The 23,853-nt window shown below is 40.6% G+C and overlaps 1 protein-coding gene across 5 annotated transcripts in view; it reads left to right on the top strand.

Moving 5' to 3' along the window:
- DNAJC6 (DnaJ heat shock protein family (Hsp40) member C6) overlaps positions 1 to 23,853 on the top strand; it is a 168,050-nt gene that overhangs the window by 126,136 nt on the left and 18,061 nt on the right. For all 5 annotated transcript variants that reach the window (XM_032137541.2, XM_032137544.2, XM_058430343.1 and 2 more), the window contains 8 exons: positions 4,238 to 4,371; positions 5,757 to 5,951; positions 7,164 to 7,281; positions 8,748 to 8,827; positions 9,668 to 9,861; positions 9,959 to 10,039; positions 12,847 to 13,281; positions 15,293 to 15,427. In XM_032137541.2, the coding sequence (XP_031993432.1) occupies positions 4,238 to 4,371; positions 5,757 to 5,951; positions 7,164 to 7,281; positions 8,748 to 8,827; positions 9,668 to 9,861; positions 9,959 to 10,039; positions 12,847 to 13,281; positions 15,293 to 15,427 (1,372 nt within the window). The remainder of the gene's footprint in view (positions 1 to 4,237; positions 4,372 to 5,756; positions 5,952 to 7,163; positions 7,282 to 8,747; positions 8,828 to 9,667; positions 9,862 to 9,958; positions 10,040 to 12,846; positions 13,282 to 15,292; positions 15,428 to 23,853) is intronic.

The raw sequence follows: 23,853 nt of genomic DNA, 5'->3' as shown, positions 1-23,853 counted from the left end.
TAGGAAGTCACATAGATTGACTGTATTTTAGAGCATTCCCAGTGGGACTAATGGTTTTTCTGACCATCGACTTCCTAGAGTTTCTTTCCCTAACTCTTCTCAGAACTCTTTCCTGTCCTTTACAACTCAACTTTCAGGAAAATCCTTCTGACTCTTGAGTATTTTCACAATACAGACATTCCCATTACATCTAAATGTCTTCTGTGGCTTTTAATACTCTGTGTCATAGTAAGCTCTTCTCCTGCATATTTTCCCACTAGACTATTGTAATCTTGCAGGAAAGAACCATGCCTGTTTTTAAACTTTCATACTCCAGGCATAAAAGGCTTCAATAAGTGATTGAATACACAAATGGAATCTGAGCATTAATGCTGGAAATTTCAAAGCTTCTATAAATTTTAAAGCTTCTATAAACTTTAGTGTATATATTTTTGCTATAGTATTACTTGATGATTCCCAACCCCCTGTCCTTTCTTGAGAGCCAGTTGGCTGAAACAGGAAAGAAAGTTGAAGAACATTTTTTCTTTCCTTTTACTTCACATCTCCAAACTCTTGGCAATAAAGGGAAAACACTTGGTGTTTGTAAGAACTTAATGTTAAAGACCAAAGGATTTTCCTTTCCAAGGCACAGCAGATGGTGTAACAGAACGGATTACTTTTAGGGACTAAGCAACCTTAAGCACCTTGGTGATTTTCTCTTCACTCAAGAATTTTCTGTAAGTTCAGAGAGCCTACATCTGACAACTTGTTGGAGGAAAGATGGCTCAGCAGAGACCAGAAACTCCCAGTTCCAGTGATTCTTCATAAAGAATAAAAACCCAATGAAGAAGAAAAAAGAAGAGGCAAACAAAAGATTATGGTTCTACAGGGTGCTCAATAAGCTTGCTCAAAAAGGACATGCATATGTTGGAAATCAATACCATGTCTTTGGGAAATGGAATTGAAGCTGGGGGAGGGAGTTTTTTTTTTCTTTTTTGAGACGAAGTCTTGCTCTGTTGCCAGGCTGGAGTGTGGTGGCACAGTCTCGACTCACTGCAACCTCCGTCTCCCAGGTTCAAGTGATTCTACTGCCTCAGCCTCCCAAGTAGCTGAGACTACAGGCATGCACCACCACGCCCAGCTAATTTTTGTATTTTTAGTAGAGACGGGGTTTCACCATGTTGGCCAGGATGGTCTCGATCTCTTGACCTCGTGATCTGCCCACCTTGGCTTCCCAAAGTGCTGGGATTACAGGCGTGACCCCACCAGGCCTCTTATTTTTTATCTTAATATACTACTGGTTATTATATTAAAAATAATAAGCATAGCTGGGCATGGTGGCTCACGCCTATAATTCCAGCACTTTGGGAGACCAAGGTGGGTGGATCACTTGAGGTCAGGAGTTCGAGACCAGCCTGGCCAACATGGTGAAACCCCATCTCTACCAAAAATGTAAAAAGTTAGCCAGGTGTGGTGCTATGCACCTGTAATCCCAGCTACTCGGGAGGCTGAGGCAAGAGAATTGCTTGAACCTGGGAGGCGGAGGTTGCAGTGGGCCGAGATCGTGCCACTGCACTGCAGTCTGGGCATCAGAGTAGGATTCCCTCTCAAAATAATAATAATAATAATGATGATGATAATAATAATAATAATAATAGGCTATACTAGTCTTTTAATAAAAAACCAAAAGTTTTTAAAAGACCTGCATCACAGGTAAAAAGAGAGGCTACATATCCAAGAGCCATGGATCTGTGAAAAGAGTGTCAGGAAGGCTAAATTCTGAAAATAAATCAGATTAAGAAAAATATCCTTTTTTTAAAACTGTGTTTGGAATAAGAACAACAACAAATTCTTGAAGCATGTGGTATGATCTTAACTCCTTTATTCTGTTTTCTTTATCAGAGGGAACAAATGTCAAACTAGGAAGAACGTAACAATGATGTTTAAGACAAAGCTGGTAGGTAGCAAGATAGTAGGAGAGCCTCACAATCCTTCAGATTAATTCACTCTCAAGGCTTAAATTATGTGACACAATACCGAAAGCACTTGGAGAAGCAATTATGGATTTCATTTGTAATATGAAGAAACAGGAAGGAGAGGTGCCAGGCAAATGAAGAGAGGAGACTTTTTCCCAAAATATGGAAGGAGGTTGATCCTGGAAAGTTGTAGGCTTGTGAACCTGATGGTAATTCCAGGCACAATTCTGAGAAAGTTTTGCACAGATGATTTTAAACTCTTAGCAAAAAAGGAGTCTCCATTGGTTTGTTATGAGCACATATCAAACCAACAGAACATTTCACATGACTAACAGACTAGTTGAGATAGTTTATTGGAGTCCTGCAAGGTATTTCTTAGTTTTTTCTAGTCAGGATGGAGAAATTTGGCTAGGTTGTTATGTATTTAGTTGAGTTGGGGTTGAATATCTGCTTCCAAAGGTAGGTGATTAATGGATCACCTTTCTCCTGGGAGGAGGTTTTAGTTATTCATTTTAATCAACAACTTTGATGAAGATGTGGAAATTCAGCTTATCAATTTTCTTAGAATTTTAAGGGTCACATAATGAATTTGGATTTTGAAAGTTCTTGTAGGTTGGTCACTTAAAAACTAACGATATGAAATTAAATACAAGATAAATGTAAAGTCCTGAATTCTGGTTTTAAAAGATTAAACATATTTGCACATTACCTTAACATGTCATCTGGAAAAAATCTAGGGGTTTTAGCGGATAGAGAGAATAATAAAAGCTTATGTTGTTACTTAGCTTGCATTTATACTAGTTTGGGCTGGGGTTATGTTAATAAAAGCATAGTGTCCAGAATAAAGAAGATGATATTTCTTCTCTAGTTTGGTCAGAACATATCTGATATCTTTCATTTCACATCTGGGCAGCACATTTAAGGTTGTCATTTTAAAACTTGAATTTGTTTAGAAGAAATGTGCTAAATGATTATGTCTCTTAAAATGGAATATCAAATAAGGAAGAATAGAAGGGATTGAGTTTGTTTTAAAAGGGAATAGAAGCATTGATAGAAAGGGAGGGTATTTCAGATATGTGAAGGACTGCCATAGGGAGAAAGGAGTAGGTTTATTTTTTGTTCTCACGAAAGGATGAGGGTCATTGAGTGGAAGCTATGGAGGAATGAAATTCAACTCAACATATTCAGTATAAGGAAGGGCTCTGTAAACTGGAATCGGCTACTTCAAGTGGAAGTAATCTCCCTGTCACTTAAAGTATTCTAGAAGAAGCAAGGTCACATGTGTCAGGAATGTTACTGAATTTTGTCTTAATTAGCTTGAGCTGCTATAACAAATATACCATAGACCGGGTGGCTTAAACAACAGGAATGTAGTTCTGGAGACTGGAAAGTCCAAGATCAAGGTGACTGCAGTTCTTTTCTTTCTTTTTTTCTTTTTGAAGAGATGGGGTTTCACCATGTTGCCCAGGCTGATCTCGACCTCCTGAGCTCAGGCAATCTGCTCACCTTGGCCTCCCAAAGTGCTGGGATTACAGACATGAGCCACTATGCCCAGCCAAGGTGCCTGCACTTGTAATGTCTGATGAGGGCCTGCTTCTGGGATGGCAGATGGCTGTCTTCTTGTATCTTCACATGGCCAAGAGCAGAGGGAGATGACAGCAAGCTCTTTTGTCTGTTCTTATAAGGGCACAATTCCCATTCATGAGATCTCCACTCTCCCTACCTCATTACCTCCCCAAAGCTCCACCTCCTAATACCATCACATTAGGATTTCAGCATATGAATTCTGGGGCATACAAACATTCAGTCCACAACAGATTTATTTCTACATTGAATGAAGTTGAATCTGGTGAAGGTTCTTTATTTTATATGAATCTAGGAACATACTTTGCATGAGATACATATATGCCATATCCCAACAAGCAGCATTTACCTAACCTGTGAGCTCTTTACTTCCAGTCCTAAACCAAGAGACTTCAACTTTTAATTCAACAAGTCCAAAATTACTTTGAAGATTATATTATTTTTCAGTAAATATATACAAATCAAATTGGGCTTCTCAGATTAGAATCAATTTTATTCTAAGGATAAGTCTTTCCTTGCTGTCTTTGATTTAAAAAGCTGAAACAAATTTTGGTTTTCAAGTGAATAATTTTTAAACGAAAAGCACCCACAGTTAAGAGGATTTCTCCTCTCTCTCTTAATTGCAAATTCTGCCATTTTCAGTGGAGAATGGCTGATTTGATCATGTTCATAATAATTTTATGCATTTTCTTTGACAGGATGGACGGGCGGCATCATCAATTCTGGTTGGTGCTATGTTCATTTTCTGTAATCTCTACTCTACTCCTGGCCCAGCCATTCGATTGCTATATGCAAAGCGACCAGGAATTGGACTTTCACCATCCCATAGGAGGTAAAATAAGCTAGATGCAGGGTAGGCACAGATGTAGTCTAACTGGTATCATGTACTGTTTTAAATCTGCCTTATAAATCCTTTCATAAGTTTCTTTTACTTTATCTCTGTGTTAGTCCATTTTAATATTGCTATGAAGAACTACTTGAGACTGAGTAATTTATAAAGAAAAAGAGGTTCAATGGATTCACAGTTCCACATGGCTGGGGAAGCCTCACAATCATGGTGGAAGGCGAAGGAGGAGCAAAGGCACATCTTACATGGTGGCAGGCAAGAGAGCATGTGCGGGGAAACTGCCCTTTATGAAACTATCAGATCTCATGAGACTTATTCACTATCATGAGAACAGCATGGGAAAATCCACCCCCATGACTCAATTACCTCCCACCGGATCCCTCTCACAACATGTGGGGATTATGGGAGCTACAATTCAAGATGAGATTTGGGTGGGGACACAGCCAAACCACATCAATCTGGCATTATCCTGAACTATGGAAAAACTGAATTGGATTAGGATATTAGATTGTCATTCAGTTTGTAAGCCCCCATATGAAAATTTATGATGTTAAAACTAGAAGCAAACTTTAAAGAATACCTATATCCAACTTTCCTCATTTTACAGGTGAGGAAACTGGGACTCAAGACAGGTTGTGATTTGCCTCAGGTCTAATGCCCAGTGGACATAGCCAGATCAGCATTCTTGATCCCAGGCTCTAAGACCAGTCCCTTTTTGTTTTATTATACAGGTCTTTATTGAAAAACAGCAGTAGCTGGTTATACTTATCACTGGTGATCCTCCTGTGGGAAACCTGATTTAACAAAGGGAAATGCAAAAATACATAGAGAATAAAGTGTTTTAAAATTCACTTTTTCTTGTAACTCTGATATAGAAATAAAATAGATTACAAAAGATAATCTGAAAAATGGAATAAAAAAGAAAACTTTTCAGATAACATTCATTTCTCTTTTATCACAATTTCTTCATTTTTTTTAAAAACTACATCTCCTTAATTTTTTGGATTAAAAGTGCTTCTGATGATAAAATTCTAAAATTTATCCAAATCCAAATTTTAGCTGATAAATTGGATCTGCTAGATAAAATAGGAATAGATGTTCAAATATTGAAGTGCTATAAAATTCCCATAAGCTTTTTGATTTAATAAATACCCCATTATCAGTTCATTGGGGAAGTACAGCAATCTCAGTAGATAAAATCTTTCCTAAATTATTGGTTGCATTATCTTTTGCTAGTTAATATTTAAGAAATTGATAGAATAAGTTTTTATTATAACAGTAATTTGCAAGAAGAATCTTCATAGCAAATGTTGATTGCTTGCTTCTCCTGGTGTGATGGGCCCCAAGAGAGTGCCAACCTTCTGTTTCAGATACTTGGGCTATATGTGTGACCTACTGGCAGACAAGCCCTACCACCCTCACTTCAAGCCTCTCACAATTAAGTCGATCACTGTCAGTCCAATACCCTTTTTCAACAAACAGAGGAATGGATGTCGCCCTTACTGTGATGTACTCATTGGAGAAACCAAAATATATTCGACTTGCACAGATTTTGAACGAATGAAGTAAGTCATGATACTTTACTTCTTCCTGTGTACTTCTCAATTCTAGTGTAAATGAGCAGGAATGAGTTGAATATATTCTTCCTGCAAGACTATATCATTGTGAAATAGCTGATATATAGAAAATGTTCGGGCCGGGCGCGGTGGCTCACGCTTGTAATCCTAGCACTTTGGGAGGCCGAGGCGGGCGGATCACGAGGTCAGGAGATCGAGACCACGGTGAAACCCTGTCTCTACCAAAAATACAAAAAATTAGCCGGGTGTGGTGGCGGGCGCCTGTAGTCCCAGCTACTCGGAGAGGCTGAGGCAGGAGAATGGCGTGAACCCGGGAGGCGGAGGTTGCAGTGAGCCGAGATCGCGCCACTGCACTCCAGCCTGGGCGACAGAGCAAGACTCCGTCTCAAAAAAAAAAAAAAAAAAAAAAAAAAAAAATGTTCGACATCAGTGGTAATCATAGAAAAGTACAAGTAAATCAGGGGATGTTATGGCCCTTTTTCAAATCAAACTGTGATATAGGCTAAGGGACTAGCAAAAGCTGTATAGAGGATTAAGACAGTGGAGGGGAACATAGGACACCTGGCCATTGAAGAAGGAGATGGCCTTGATGGGATTAGGTGAGAGTAATGGAAGAATCACTGATGAATGAGGTTTCTAAGTGAGCAACTAGGTAGATGGTGATGTAATTAAAGAAATTACAGAATCCATAATAAAGAGCAGGTGCCAGTGGGTGGTCATAGGGTATGTGGAGAGAAGGAAGTGGGTGGTAACATAACATGAAATTAGTTTGGAATAGATTGAATTTGAGGACTGGCATCCAAGACTTTCACAGAGCAAGACATTTCTGTTTGTATCCTGATCTCCAGTGGATTTTTTGTTCCCTTTATCTCTGCTTTACTATTAATTTAAAGTTAAGAAAAGGCAAATACATGGGGGCTAGATGCATTTGAGGAAAATGAGATCTGCAAAGCAGGCATGGGCAATTGCAGTCCAGATGGGATGCAGAGAGGGGGCCTGGCATTAGACCAGCACCATCCCACTGCACAACCAGTTGGCACTGGCTGCACTCCTGTTTTTGCTCAAGATAGGAAATAGTTTCTGGGTCCAGGCCTGGGCAAACAGGCCTCTGGGCCAGAGCCACAGAGGACTATACCTGTGTCTGTGTGATTGTACCAGATTGGACTCTCTTTCAATGTATATTTTGGTCTGTGTTTACAGAGAATATCGTGTCCAAGATGGAAAAATCTTCATTCCCTTGAACATCACTGTGCAAGGAGACGTGGTCGTTTCCATGTATCACTTGAGGTCAACCATTGGGAGCCGGCTACAGGCTAAGGTATGGTTTTTGGAAGAATCATGGCATAAGCTCATCTGAGTCTTCAGTAGGAGTATTTCTGAATCTTTTCTGCCCGTCACTTTGGGCTTGAGTGACTTGTAGTTTTAGAATGAAAAAGAGCCTTTAAAGATTGCTTAGCTCATCTCCCTCGTCTTACAGGGGAGGAACTGAGACTCAAAGAGGTTGTGACTTGCCCAAAGTCCTTGGCATGATGTCTGTGCCAGAGGGTGGCGGCTCTGGAACTCTTAGCAAACCATGCTCTTTAGAAGCCTGTAAGCTTTTCTTATAAGAAAATACACTTATGAGAAATACACCTGTAAGCCTATAAGCTTTTCTTATAGTGCCCCATTTGGATCAGTGTAAGGGAAGATATTTCTACTGAGGATGTGGAATTAAGGGATTGTATTTTTTCAATTTTAAAAAATTGAGATAAAACCACATAACATAAAAGTCACCCTTTTAAAGTGTACAATGCAGTTGTTTTTAGTCTATTCAAAAGGTTGTGCAAACATCATCACTATCTAATTCCAGAACATTTTCATCACTCACAAAAGATACCCTGTACCTATAGCAGTCACTTCCTATTCCCTCTCCTCCATCACCTGGCAGCCACTGATCTACATTCTGTCTCTATGGGTTTGTCTATTTGGGACATTTTATTTAATGGAATCATACAATATGTGGCCATTTGAGGCTTCCTTCTCTCACTTAGAATAATGTTTTTGAAGCTTATTATGTTATAGCATGTGTCAGTACTTCATTATCTTATATGGCCAAATATCATTCCATTGTAATGTCACAATGTATTAATCTCTGTTGATAATCTCAGTTAATCATCAGTGGGTGAACATTTGGGATACTGCCATTTTTTTTGCTATTAGGAATAATGTGGCAAGTAACTGTGTTTTGATTCATCACATATTGGCTAAGTGAGTGCTTTGTGCCAGCCATTGCTGAGGTTTTTAGGATTGACAAGAGTAAGACTATGTCTCTGCCTTTAAGGGACTCAATTTCACAAAGGAAATCCATATAAGTACAAATATGCATGATACCATATTAGAGGGAGGATGAGGTGTTATAATGGGAGCAGTTTGTTTTAGCCAGCAGTGGCCTAGAAAGGCTACAGAGAGAATATGAACTTTGAAGACATGCCCTAAAGGATGAGTTCATTGGGTTGGAACAGGGCATCCTGGGTAGAAGGAATGCAGTGAGTCAAAGTATGCCTGTGTGCAAGAACGTAGTACTTAGCGGACGAGAAAATGGTTTGCCAAGGCAGAGTTCAAGTAGAGGAGAGGCTGGAAATGAAGCTGAGCCTATTCTAACTGGGGAGGTCATTTAATATCCATAGTAAACACAAATTCAGTTATTGAAACAGTTGAAGGTGCATGTCTCCCAAAAATCTAATCTTTTGATCAGATTCCCTTTTTGCTGATTGATTGTAATGTGCTTCTCTCATGTATTTTTAGGTGACCAACACACAGATATTCCAGCTTCAGTTTCACACTGGATTCATACCACTGGACACAACAGTTTTAAAGTTCACCAAGTAAGTACTGGTTGGGCCAAAAGTCTGTTTGGATCAAATTAGCTGTGAACTGCTGAGGCTCAATGGCACTAGGCTGTAGCATCCCCTGGAATCCTGTGCTGCTGGACTACTGAGTGTTGCTCAGTAGCACAGAGAGGCTGTGGGCATTCTAAAGCTTTCAGTTGAATATGATTTATCTTCAGAAGTACAAAGGGACCAAAGACTTCAAATAGAAAGTTCTAAAATTCTATGTGAGGGAATAAGGGTAAACAAAGCGGAACAAGGTATCATTACTTTTGATCCTTTGCATCTGTGTATCCCCTTGTGTTTTCCAGTGGGGATGGCAGTTTAATCAGTGGTATGGTATCAGCAATGATGCATCAGAATAGATGCCCCGCTATAGCACTGAAGCAGGCTTCTGGAGGACCTTTCTGCACCGATATTACCCTATCTCATAGTGTGGTCTAGGTGAACGCAGGTGTGGGGGTGGCTAAAGCCAGGATGGAGTTGCTGGGGCCAGGATAGGAGTAGATGTTCAAGGGCTCAGGACAGTGGCTGTGGGCCTATTGCACTATTTTAATAACGGATTTTGCCGTGCCAGTCACATCAGCCGTGCTTTCCAGAATGCTTTTACATGCAGTAGCATTCAAATTTGTTGAGCAGGCATTATTCTCCTCTTTTCTCTAGATTAGGAAACTGAAGCTCAGAAAAGTAAAGTAACTTATCTGGTTATGACTGAGTCTTTTTTAGAAATGAGACTTAGATTTAACCTAAGAGTCAACATAAGACGACTTCTGTGCCAAACATCATACCAGTTCCATTGTTTTTCACTGAATTTATCTTTTTTAAATCCCTATTTAGGCCTGAGTTAGATGCATGTGATGTACCAGAAAAATATCCTCAGCTATTTCAGGTGACGCTGGATGTAGAACTACAGCCCCATGACAAAGTAATAGACTTAACTCCACCATGGGAACATTACTGCACAAAAGATGTCAATCCCAGCATCCTCTTCTCTTCTCACCAGGAACATCAAGATACGCTGGCCTTAGGAGGTATGAGTCACCTGATGGTTTTGTTTTTCAGGTTGAAGCCTCTCTGTTATTTATTTCCTGTGTCTCATTGATGCTACATGGTCTTTTTGTCTTGCAGGACAGGCTCCAATAGATATCCCTCCAGACAACCCCAGGCATTACGGACAAAGTGGTTTCTTTGCCTCTCTCTGTTGGCAAGGTATTTACAAGTGTTTCTTTAAGTCACGTGGTTTGATGATTATGTATTTCTTCTGTAAAGATGTTGGCCCTAGAAGCAGACTACATTAAAGCAGCACTTAGAGGTCATTCAGTCCAGGCACACGGACTCCACCTGTAAGCCCAGCACTTTGGAAGGCCACGATAGGAAGGCCAGGAGTTCAAGACCAGCTCAGGCAATATAGCGAGACCCTATCTCTACAAAAAATTTAAAAAATTAGGTGGGAGTGGTGGCAAATGGCTGTAGTCCTAGCTATATCAGAGGCTGAGGCAAGAAGACTGCTTGAGTCCGGGAGTTCAAGGTTGCAGTGAGCTATGATTGTGCCAGAAGGGTGACAGAGCAAGACTCCATCTCTAAAAAAAATTTTTTTAATTAAAAAGTTTTTTAAAAGACATCATTCAAGTTTTCATCCTTCCAATTCCTTCCCTTTTCAAATCAGGCAACTTCCCTACTTTCAACTCAATAGATGCTCTTAGACTGATGCAAAAGGCCATTTTAAACTGAATTCTCCCTTCTCTATGCTGTGTTTTTGTTCACATCTTTCCTGGACTGACAAATAAGTGTGATTTGTTTATGATCTCCCTTTAGACTGCTGCCTCTGTAATGAGATTAACACAGGATTCTATCTTCTGCTGTCAACTAAATATTATAAAAATATAAAACCAGCATTCCCCCCAGGGAGCCTTAACCACTAGCAGGGCAGAACTGAGCTTACCCTGCTGCAGAGAAAGCAAACACTCGGCCTGTGTATCTCTGCTCTTGCTTTAACAGCCATACCAGATAAGGGCTTGATTACTAGGTTCTTTTCTCTTAAACCTGGAGATATTTTCAGAATCCTTCCCAATGTAACACTTGGAACTGCTGCCAGCAGTAGCCTGACATCGGCATCCTAATCAATACCCATTGGCTGTCCTTGCTTTAGAGCTGGCTGAGGTTAACTGTGAGATTCAGTGTAGACGTGGGTAGTCAGGGTTTGGGTATGAAAGGCGTGGGAAACTGGCTGTGGCGATGGTCTATCTGAAATTATCCTGATTGACCTTCCTCTGTTGTGTGAATGTAAGACAATATTCCCATCGCCTTTAGGCTTCGGTTTGATGAAAAAGTTGTTCATAAAATTCCTTTGAATTGAAAGACTCACTTTCAGAATTTTCTTTTGAGAAATGGAACTAGCAAATCCTCAAATTTGGGAAACCCAGTGGTATCTGGACAGTAGGTAGATTTCTTATCCCCTGTTGGCCTTTCTTACCTCTTATTTTCCTCACAGTGAGGGCTTTTAATACAACCTCACTTCTACCTCTCCACTGTCATTTTAGTAAATAATTTAGAGATAATTCCTGTAGACTTTGAAATAGGTTTTAGTATAGATGTACAGTCTCTTGTCCGAACCTCTCAGAGCCAGGTATGTTTAGGAATGCAGAACTTTTTGGATTTTAGAAGGGTGATATGCTACATAAACTGATGTAACTTGATATCCCAAGTGATATCTCAGATAATAACCTATAATCAAATATATTAATATTTCTACAGTAGAACATATAAATAATAGCCCTAAGTGAGATAAATGAAGACTATAAGCATCTTCATATTCACGTCTGTCAGTTTTCCACCGACTGAATTCATGCCAAACTTAGGAAAACTTTTCCTTTTCATAGCTTATTACATTTTATAATTTGGAATAAAGGATGCTGGATCCATACTTGACTTGGAATGTGGGTCTATCTGACGTTAAATATCGAATTTTTGTGGGAAGATCTATCTCAGGGAGGGCTTGGAAAGTCACTCCTTCCCCAGAGGAGGCCTCTTTCCTGCTGCTCATTTTGTGCTGAAAGTACCCATTTCAAGCTGGTATAAGGACCTTTCACAGCAGAGCCCTTCTTTTCACTTTTTAAATGCGTGGTTCACTTCTGCTCCAGACTGTTAGAGAAAGGATTTACTTTTGGCTACAGGACACATGGAGAAGTAAAGACAGTGAGAAGTGTCAGCAAATGACTAGCAGATAATGGTTTGTAGTACCCTCCCTGGCCAAAGCACCTAGCATAGTGCTTGAAAAAAAAATCAACACTTAGGTACTACTTACTATTGATTGGAGTGATTTATAATATCATCTCACGTATTTCTCACAGTAGCCTGTGAGTTAGGTACTATTTATTTATTTAGACACAGTTTCACTCTGTAGCCCAGGCTGGAGTACAATGGCATGATCTTGGCTTATTGCAACCTCTACCTCCTGGGTTCAAGCGATTCTCATGCCTCAGCTTCCCGAGTAGCTGGGATTACAGGCACACGCCACCATATGCAGCTAATTTTTGTATTATTAGTAGAGACGGGGTTCTCACCATGTTGGCCAAGCTGGTTTCAAACTCCTTACCTCAAGTGATCCTATCTCAACCTCCTAAAGTGCTGGGATTACAGGTGTGAGCCACCACGCCCGGCCGTTAGGTACAATTTGTTATCCCCACTTTGCTGAGGAGGAAACCAAGGCACAGACAAATAAAGTAACTTGCCCAGTGTCATAGAGCCAGTGAGTAGTGAAGCTGAGATTCAGTCCTAGGCTGGCTCCAGAGTTCCTGCTCCTTACCCCTACACTCTACTGCCTCTCAGATGCTCAACAAGTGGTAGTTGAATGTAATGTGAAATACATCAAGTGTTCCACTGATCAGGGTCTAAAAACACTGTTTGCTCAGGGCTGAATCCTTCTGTCTTTCTGGAATTATATACATATATTATAACAAAAACCAACAATCCTGTGGTCAACAACTAATCTCTTACGGTATACTGGCCTTCCTCAGATCAGAAATCGGAGAAGTCATTCTGTGAGGAGGACCACGCTGCCCTAGTGAATCAGGAAAGTGAGCAATCAGATGATGAACTTCTGACACTTTCCAGTCCGCATGGCAATGCCAATGGTGACAAACCTCATGGAGTCAAGAAGCCTGGCAAAAAGCAGCAGGAGCCAGCAGCCCCTCCACCCCCTGAGGATGTGGACCTTTTGGGCCTGGAAGGGTCTGTAGTGAGTAACAGCTTCTCTCCGCCAGCAGCTCCTCCCACCAATTCTGAACTACTGAGTGACCTGTTTGGGGGTGGAGGTGCAGCTGGTCCCACTCAGGCTGGACAGTCAGGAGTGGAAGATGTGTTTCATCCTAGTGGACCTGCGTCTACCCAGTCAACACCACGCCGCTCTGCCACCTCCACCTCCGCGTCTCCAACCCTAAGAGTGGGAGAAGGTAATGTTGCACTGTGCCTCTCAGATTTGAATTCTAACCTTTGGGCCAGATAGGTGGAATTGAACTTTCCTAATAAGCTGGACTTTTCTGATTTCACTGTAAGTCCTTTAGAGGAGGTCTGTATCTTTATTTAAATTGAGAGCATAAGAGAAAATAGAAATATTGTCCATTTGGGTAGCACACTAAGGTAGTGTAAGAGTGGATGTTTGAGCTTCACTCTCTTCTAATTTTCTTTGTTTAGCACTTCAACCCCTGAGCTGCATTAGTCTGCTTAAACATACTGATTGATGAATTATTATTGATAAAAATAGCTAATATTTATGAGATATTTACTATTTGCCAGACATGGAATTTAATACTAAACATTATTTAATTCTCATAGAAACTCAATAAATAAGTGCTGTTTTTATCCCCATTTTATAGTTGAGGAAATGGAAGCGTAGAATTAAATCAGTAGCATAGGTTTATATGACTAGTGATTGATAAGGCCAGTGTCCAAACCTAGGTTATTTGACTCTAGAGCTTTCCCTCTACTTTCCTATAATGTCTTCCTGAAGTTATAGTTTTCCGAATATATGTTGGCTATCCAGGGAATTGTTTGGTTATTTGAAAATATGTTTAAGTGACTCATGCCAGAAGCACAGCTTCCTAGAACAGAGTAGTTGGTACTAGGTAAGGAGTTTGAGCCCCTTGAGGCTCTGTTAGTTTCACTGTCTCATTGCCAGAGACTCAAACCTACTATGGGTCATCTAGGATTTTTTGACATTTATAAGACAGTGTAGCTGGGTAAGCAGAGATCCAGTACAACTCCTGAAGAACCCACTCAAATTAGCTGCCCCTTGGTCCTGTCACCATTAGCCAAGATAACTTCATATTAGGAAGGGTAAAGAGAAATGTCTCAACTCTTCAGGCCTATAGTTTCCTATAGGAACATTTTTTTTCCCCAAGCGTATCCTTCCCAGAAGGCTCTGGGCTGGTCTTGACTTGTGATGGTTCAGCTGGAGGCATCCTTCATGAGTGTGGGTCTCAGAATTACAGAGTATTGGTGTTGAGGCTCAAGCTCTGATGTTAGCTATTGATGGAGCCAGGATGTGAAGTCAGGTGCCCTGAATCCTATGCCAGTGCTATTTCCTCTGTACTTCACTTCCTTCCATATAGTTTTAACTTGCCAAAGTGAAAAAAAGCTCTGTCAGGAAAACAGTTTCCAAGATCCAAGATAGCACAGTACTCGATAATTGCATTTTAAGACTATGCGCCTGGTGTGACTCTCCTGATTTCATTCATCATAGTTTCAGGCAGCTAGTGGCATTCCAGTGCCAGAAGGGGCCTTAGACATCAGTTAATTCTGTGCCTCATGTTATAGACAATGAAACCAAGGCTTAGATGTACTGATAGACCTGTCTGAGGATACCCACTGGATTAGTGGCATACCCAGGTCTAGAATGCAAGTATTCTATACCCCCAAGAGGAAGTAGAAAGGACACCCAAGTCTAGAGTTAAAGACCTGGATTTGAATCCCAGGACTTAACTGTCTATGTAACATTATTGAAAAATCTTCTCAGTTGTAAAATGGGGATGATACATATTAGCATTGTTGCAAAGACTAAATTTTGAGCTCTTGTCTTGTGGTGTTGGGCAGTTGTAGTTATTGGAGAATGCCCCTAGTTTAACATAAATTGATATTTTAAATGTACTAAGTATGGTAAGAAGGGATAAGGCTAGATAACAAATAAATCCTACTCTTAAAACCGAGGTGGGATATATGGCTTAATACGTTTTCAGCTAAGACGTCCTTGGCATAATGCTCTCCTAACATCTGCTGGGCAGATTAGCCTTGTGTAGCAGCAATGGTATCGGCTGTGGTTCAACAGATAAATCCAGACTACTCCTTTGTCCACAAAGATAGGAAAGTCTTGGAGTCCACTGTTAGCCCTGCAGGAAGTGACAATTCTTTGACATTTAGTGAACGAACTCATGGGACAAATAAATATATTTTCCCATTGTTTTCTAGGTGCCACCTTCGACCCATTTGGAGCACCTTCTAAACCATCAGGTCAGGATTTGCTGGGTTCTTTTCTGAACACATCCAGCGCTTCCAGTGACCCCTTTCTCCAGCCCACAAGAAGTCCTTCGCCCACAGTACATGGTAAGGAAATATTTTATATTGTGTTTAGTGGAACATAGTTTTCTGCAAGATATCAGTAAGTGCTCATATATAAAAGCACCCTGTGGGTGCTTTTTTGGTGAAAGCTTCCTCACACATCTCTGTTTTTGAAATTAACAACTCACCTTAACATATCAAAAGCTCTGGGTTGTCTTACAGGACAGAAACCTGCTTAACTTTGTTTTGCTCTGCTTTCCTATTTGACTATGGTATCCTTTTTTGCGTTAGAGCTACATGGACAGAATCATAAATGACCCTTGATTGTAGGACATACAATTATTTTGTGTACCAATAAGAAAGAAAAAAACACTGCCACTATGAAATGACTGGAAGATACTTCTTGGTTAGAGAAATCTTTGAAATGTGGAAAAATATGTCTTAAATAAAAAAATATGTTAGTAGTCCACAAAATTGGTATTCCAAAGAACAAAGTTTGGGATATGATAGCCACTAGTTACGCGTGGCTGTTGATGACTCTAAATGTGGCTAGTCTGATTTGAGATACACTCCTAGTATAAAATACATACCAGATTTCAAAACTTAGTACAAAAAAGGCATGTGAAACATCTCATCAATATTTTTATATTGATCATTTATTAACATAATATTTTGAACATACTGGGTTAAATAAACTATATTATTAAAAATAATTTCAATAGTGTCTTTTTACTTTTTAAAATGTGACTGCTAGGAAATATAAAATTACATATGTGGCCCAAATTATATTTCTTTTTTTTTTTTTTTTCTTTTTTATTATACTTTAGGATTTTAGGGTACATGTGCACAATGTGACAATGTGCAGGTTTGTTACATATGTATCCATGTGCCATGTTGATTTCCTGCACCCATTAACTCGTCCTTTAGCATTAGGTGTATCTCCTAATGCTGTCCCTCCCCCCTCCCCCCACCCCACAACAGTCCCCGGAGTGTGATGTTCCCCTTCCTGTGTCCATGAGTTCTCACTGTTCAATTCCCACCTATGAGTGAGAACATGCGGTGTTTGGTTTTTTGTCCTTGCGATAGTTTACTGAGAATGATGTTTTCCAGTTTCATCCATGTCTCTACAAAGGACACGAACTCATCATTTTTTATGGCTGCATAGTATTCCATGGTGTATATGTGCCACATTTTCTTAATCCAGTCTATCGTTGTTGGACATTTGGGTTGGTTCCAACTCTTTGCTATTGTGAATAGTGCCGCAATAAACATACATGTGCATGTGTCTTTATAGCAGCATGATTTATAGTCCTTTGGGTATATACCCAGTAATGGGATGGCTGGGTCAAATGGTATTTCTAGTTCGAGATCCCTGAGGAATCGCCACACTGACTTCCACAATGGTTGAACTAGTTTACAGTCCCACCAACAGTGTAAAAGTGTTCCTATTTCTCCACATCCTCTCCAGCACCTGTTGTTTCCTGATTTTTTAATGATGGCCATTCTAACTGGTGTAAGATGGTATCTCACTGTGGTTTTGATTTGCATTTCTCTGATGGCCAGTGATGATGAGCATTTCTTCATGTGTTTTTCGGCTGCATAAATGTCTTCTTTTGAGAAGTGTCTGTTCATGTCCTCTGCCCACTTTTTGATGGGGTTGTTTGTTTTTTTCTTGTAAATTTGTTTGAGTTCATTGTAGATTCTGGATATTAGCCCTTTGTCAGATGAGTAGGTTGCAAAAATTTTCTCCCATTCTGTAGGTTGCCTGTTCACTCTGATGATAGTTTCTTTTGCTGTGCAGAAGCTCTTTAGTTTAATGAGATCCCATTTGTCGATTTTGGCTTTTGTTGCCATTGCTTTTGGTGTTTTAGACATGAAGTCCTTGCCCACGCCTATGTCCTGAATGGTATTGCCTAGGTTTTCTTGTAGGATTTTAATGGTTTTAGGTCTAACATATAAGTCTTTAATCCATCTTGAATTAATTTTTGTATAAGGTGTAAGGAAGGGATCCAGTTGCAGCTTTCTACATATGGCTAGCCAGTTTTCCCAGCACCATTTATTAAATAGGGAATCCTTTCCCCATTTCTTGTTTTTGTCAGGTTTGTCAAAGATCAGATAGTTGTAGCTATGCGGCCTCATTTCTGAGGGCTCTGTTCTGTTCCATTGATCTATGTCTCTGTTGTGGTACCAGTACCATGCTGTTTTGGTTACTGTAGCCTTGTAGTATAGTTTGAAGTCAGGTAGCGTGATGCCTCCAGCTTTGTTCTTTTGGCTTAGGATTGACTTGGCGATGCGGGCTCTTTTTTGGTTCCATATGAACTTTAAAGTAGTTTTTTCCAATTCTGTGAAGAAAGTCATTGGTAGCTTGATGGGGATGGCATTGAATCTATAAATTACCTTGGGCAGTATGGCCATTTTCACGATATTGATTCTTCCAACCCATGAGCATGGAATGTTCTTCCATTTGTTTGTATCCTCTTTTATTTCATTGAGCAGTGGTTTGTAGTTCTCCTTGAAGAGGTCCTTCACATCCCTTGTAAGTTGGATTCCTAGGTATTTTATTCTCTTTGAAGCAATTGTGAATGGGAGTTCGCTCATGATTTGGCTCTCTGTTTGTCTGTTATTGGTGTACAAGAATGCTTGTGATTTTTGTACATTAATTTTGTATCCTGAGACTTTGCTGAAGTTGCTAATCAGCTTAAGGAGATTTTGGGCTGAGACAATGGGGTTTTCTAGATATACAATCATGTCATCTGCAAACAGGGACAATTTGACTTCCTCTTTTCCTAATTGAATACCCTTTATTTCCTTCTCCTGCCTGATTGCTCTGGCCAGAACTTCCAGCACTATGTTGAAAAGGAGCGGTGAGAGAGGGCATCCCTGTCTTGTGCCAGTTTTCAGAGGGAATGCTTCCAGTTTTTGCCCATTCAGTATGATATTGGCTGTGGGTTTGTCATAGATAGCTCTTATTATTTTGAGATACGTCCCATCAATACCTAATTTATTGAGAGTTTTTAGCATGAAGAGATGTTGAATTTTGTCAAAGGCCTTTTCTGCATCTGTTGAGATAATCATGTGGTTTTTGTCTTTGGTTCTGTTTATATGCTGGATTACATTTATTGATTTGCGTATGTTGAACCAGCCTTGCATCCCAGGGATGAAGCCCACTTGATCATGGTGGATAAGCTTTTTGATGTGCTGCTGGATTCGGTTTGCCAGTATTTTATTGAGGATTTTTGCATCAATGTTCATCAAGGATATTGGTCTGAAATTCTCTTTTTTGGTTATGTCTCTGCCAGGTTTTGGTATCAGGATGATGCTGGCTTCATAAAATGTGTTAGGGAGGATTCCCTCTTTTTCTATTGATTGGAATACTTTCAGAAGGAATGGTACCAGTTCCTCCTTGTACCTCTGGTAGAATTCAGCTGTGAATCCATCAGGTCCTGGACTCTTTTTGGTTGGTAAGCTATTGATTATTGCCACAATTTCAGAAGCTGTTATTGGTCTATTCAGAGATTCAACTTCTTCCTGGTTTAGTCTTGGGAGGGTGTATTTGTCGAGGAATTTATCCATTTCTTCTAGATTTTCTAGCTTATTTGCATAGAGGTGTTTGTAGTATTCTCTGATGGTAGATTGTATTTCTGTGGGATCGGTGGTGATATCCCCTTTTTCGTTTTTTATTGCATCTATTTGATTCTTCTCTCTTTTCTTCTTTATTAGTCTTGCTAGCGGTCCATCAATTTTGTTGATCTTTTCAAAAAACCAGCTCCTGGATTCATTAATTTTTTGAAGGGTTTTTTGTGTCTCTATTTCCTTCAGTTCTGCTCTGATTTTAGTTATTTCTAGCCTTCTGCTAGCTTTTGAATGTGTTTGCTCTTGCTTTTCTAGTTCTTTTAATTGTGATGTTAGGGTGTCAATTTTGGATCTTTCCTGCTTTCTCTTGTGGGCATTTAGTGCTATAAATTTCCCTCTACACACTGCTTTGAATGTGTCCCAGAGATTCTGGTATGTTGTGTCTTTGTTCTCGTTGGTTTCAAAGAACATCTTTATTTCTGCCTTCATTTCATTATGTACCAAATAGTCATTCAGGAGCAGGTTGTTCAGTTTCCATGTAGTTGAGCGGTTTTGAGTGAGTTTCTTAATCCTGAGTTCTAGTTTGATTGCACTGTGGTCTGAGAGACAGTTTGTTATAATTTCTGTTGTTTTACATTTGCTGAGGAGAGCTTTACTTCCAACTATGTGGTCAATTTTGGAATAGGTGTGGTGTGGTGCTGAAAAAAATGTATATTCTGTTGACTTGGGGTGGAGAGTTCTGTAGATGTCTATTAGGTCTGCTTGGTGCAGAGCTGAGTTCAATTCCTGGATATCCTTGTTAACTTTCTGTCTCGTTGATCTGTCTAATGCTGACAGTGGGGTGTTAAAATCTCCCATTATTATTGTGTGGGAGTTTAAGTCCCTTTGTAGGTCACTGAGGACTTGCTTTATGAATCTGGGTGCTCCTGTGTTGGGTGCATATATATTTAGGATATTTAGCTCTTCTTGTTGAATTGATCCCTTTACCATTATGTAATGGCCTTCTTTGTCTCTTATGATCTTTGTTGGTTTAAAGTCTATTTTATCAGAGACTAGGATTGCAACCCCTGCCTTTTTTTGTTTTCCAGTTGCTTGAAAGATCTTCCTCCATCCCTTTATTTTGAGTCTATGTGTGTCTCTGCACGTGAGATGGGTTTCCTGAATACAGCACACTGATGGGTCCTGACTCCTTATCCAGTTTGCCAGTCTGTGTCTTTTGATTGGAGCATTTAGCCCATTTACATTTAACGTTAATATTGTTATGTGTGAATCTGATCCTGTCATTATGATGTTAGTTGGTTATTTTGCTCGTTAGTTGCTATAGTTTCTTCCTAGCCTCGATGGTCTTTACAATTTGGCATGTTTTTGCAGTGGCTGGAACCGGTTGTTCCTTTCCATGTTTAGTGCTTCCTTCAGGAGCTCTTTTAGGGCAGGCCTGGTGGTGACAAAATCACTCAGCGTTTGCTTGTCTGTAAAGTATTTTATTTCTCCTTCACTTATGAAGCTTAGTTTGGCGGGATAGCAAATTCTGGGTTGAAAATTCTTTTCTTTAAGAATGTTGAATATCGGCCCCCACTCTCTTCTGGCTTGTAGAGTTTCTGCTGAGAGATCAGCTGTTAGTCTGATGGGCTTCCCTTTGTGGGTAACCCGACCTTTCTCTCTGGCTGCCCTTAACATTTTTTCCTTCATTTCAACTTTGGTGAATCTGACAATTATGTGTCTTGGAGTTGCCCTTCTCGAGGAGTATCTTTGTGGCGTTCTCTGTATTTCCTGAATCTGAATGCTGGCCTGCCTTGCTAGATTGGGGAAGTTCTCCTGGATAATATCTTGCAGAGTGTTTTCCCACTTGGTTCCATTCTCCCCATCATTTTCAGGTACACCAATCAGACGTAGGTTTGGTCTTTTCACATAGTCCCAAATTTCTTGGAGGCTTTGTTCATTTCTTTTTATTCTTTTTTCTCTAAACTTCCCTTCTCTCTTCATTTCATTCATTTCATCTTCCATCAGTGATACCCTTTCTTCCAGTTGATCGCATCTGCTACTGAGGCTTCTGCAATCTTCGCGTAGTTCTCGAAACTTGGCTTTCAGCTCCATCAGCTCCTTTAATCCCTTCTCTCCATTGGTTATTCTAGTTATCCATCCTTCTAATTTTTTTTCAAAGTTTTTAACTTCTTTGCTATTGTTTTGAATTTCCTCTCGTAGCTCAGAGTAGTTTGATCGTCTGAAGCCTTCTTCTCTCAACTCATCAAAGTCATCCTCCATCCAGCTTTGTTCCGTTGCTGGTGAGGAACTGCGTTCCTTTGGAGGAGGAGAGGTGCTCTGTTGTTTAGAGTTTCCAGTTTTTCTGCTCTGTTTTTTCCCCATCTTTGTGGTTTTATCTACTTTTTGTCTTTGGTGATGGTGATGTACAGATGGGTTTTTGGTGTTGAAGTCCTTTCTGTTTGTTAGTTTTCCTTCTACCAGAAAGGACCCTCAGCTGCAGGTCTGTTGGAGTTTACTAGAGGTCCACTCCAGACCCTGTTTGGCTGGGTGTCAGCAGCGGTGGCTGCAGAACAGCAGATTTTCGTGAGACCACAAATTCAGCTGTCTGATAGTTCCTCTGAAAGTTTTGTCTCAGGGGAGTACCCGGTTGAATGAGGTGTCAGTCTGACCCTACTGGGGGGGTGCCTCCCAGTTAGGCTGCTCAGGGGTGAGGGACCCACTTTAGGAGGCAGTCTGTCTGTTCTCAGATCTCCAGCTGCCTGCTGGGAGAACCACTACTCTCTTCAAAGCTGTCAGTCAGACAGGGGCATTTAAGTCTGTGGAGGTTCTTTGCTGAGTTTTTGTTTGTCTGTGCCCTGCCCCCAGAGGTGGAGCCTACAGAGGCAGGCAGGCCTCCTTGAGCTATGGTGGGCTCCACCCAGTTCGAGCTTCCTGGCTGCTTTGTTTACCTAAGCAAGCCTGGGCAATGGCGGGCGCCCCTCCCCCAGCCTCGCTGCCGCCTTGCAGCTTGATCTCAGACTGCTGTGCTAGCAATCAGCGAGACTCCGTGGGCACAGGACCCTCTGAGCCAGGTGTGGGACACAATCTCCTAGTGTGCCGTTTTCCAGGCCCGTTGGAGAAGCGCAGTATTAGGATGGGACTGACCCGATATTCCAGGTGCCGTCTGTTTCCCCTTTCTTTGACTAGGAAAGGGAACTCCCTGACCCCTTGCGCTTCCCGAGTGAGGCAATGCCTCGCCCTGCTTCGGCTCGCGCACAGTGCGCTTCACCGTCTGTCCTGCACCCACTGTTAGGCACTCCCTAGTGAGATGAAACCGGTACCTCAAGCAGAAATGCAGAAATCACCAGTCTTCTGTGTCGCTGGGGCTGGGAGCTGGAGACCGGAGCTGTTCCTATTCGGCCATCTTGGCTCCACCCTTCAAGTTTTTTTTTCCCAAATTATATTTCTATGTTAGAGACTTAGGTTGTATAGAGAGTAATAATCACATTCATTTATAAAAGTGTGTCACTTAGGTAACATTGATTAAAACCGGAGCTCTGCAGTGAGGGATAAATAACTTTGAGCCAGAGAGTTGTAGCTCATTCCTGATGTTGAAGTCTATTGAACATTATTGTCCACAACCTAGAAGGTGATGTATGGTTGAAGGCATCCTGAGCTTGCTTGGAGAATGCAGTCCAGTCATCAGTTGACTTTGGGAAACCATGCCAATGCAAAAGGAAGATGACTTTTGCAACACTGGTGAAACTGAAAAAGAGTCCGGGACTAAAAAAGAGTCCAGGAACAAATTTTATGGTTCATTTCCAACTAGTCTTTAATCTCAAACTGTTTGAAGTGCATCCTCAGGACAATATACAAGAAATTCTCCTCTTACCTATGAGTCATGCTCACTTGAGAGAGTCTCCTGATTGGATGTTGACTGCTTGTAGGAGAAAAGATGCAGGAATGTAGAGTAGAGTTGGTTTTCTCACTCATTTAAAATGTTAAGTCATGTAATTGCTCTGCTCAAAATGCCTCCCCATTTCACTCAGCGTGAAAACCAAAGTCCTTGAAATGGTCTATGTAGGCTCTGTATGCTCTAGCATCGCAGTGCCCGTGACCTCATTTCCCATTCTCTCCCACTTTACTCTCTGCATTCCAGCTGTACTGGCCTCTTTGCTGTTGCACTGGCTGTTTCCTCTGCCTCATACTCTTCCCCAGGCATCTGTGTGGCTAAGTCCTTCACCTCCTTCAAGTCTTTGCTCAAATGTCACCTTCTCAGTGGAGTCTACTCTGATTCCTCCATTTCAAATCGCAACTCATCTCCCTGCCCTACTCTACATTCCACTTTCTGTTGTGCTTAGTAACTTCCAGTATATGCAATAATTAACTTATGTGTTACATTGTTTTGTCATCTATCTCTCTTTGTTAGAACATGAATTCCACAAAGGCAGGGAATTTTGTTTTGTTCATTAATGCATCCATAGTGCCTAAAAGAATTACTGGCACATGCTAGGTGCTATCTATCTTTCCAATATTAAATATAAAATGAATTAACTCATTTTTCCCATCAAAGTTTCTTTGATGCACAGTGATAGTGTCATAAGGCTATATGTTTTCCTGATTTTAATACTTTGAAATTATTGTTTTAATAAGAGTACTACCCTTTGTGTCCCATGGACGCGGGTGTTCATACTTGGCAGCTTGGCAGTTTTGGATCCAGTTTTCTGTTTCTGATGAGCTGATTAGAACATGATGTTTATCACCCAGTTTAGGCCAGTTAGTACTCCTTTGTTTTGTGGTTACGTTTCTCATTTTGGCCTGTATTGTGCTAGCGAGTGGAAAGAATTTTCTCCTCTCCTTGTTGGGAAAGCAATGATCATTTCACTGTTACTGAATCAACTCACCGTCTTCATATAGGACAGAATATAGGTGACACT

Source organism: Hylobates moloch, unplaced genomic scaffold, assembly GCF_009828535.3.
Source record: "Hylobates moloch isolate HMO894 unplaced genomic scaffold, HMol_V3 SCAFFOLD_18, whole genome shotgun sequence".
NCBI classification, from domain to species: Eukaryota; Metazoa; Chordata; class Mammalia; order Primates; family Hylobatidae; genus Hylobates; species Hylobates moloch.
The sequence above is the reverse complement of the archived record's forward strand: the minus strand, read 5'-3'. Positions and strand labels throughout refer to the sequence as shown.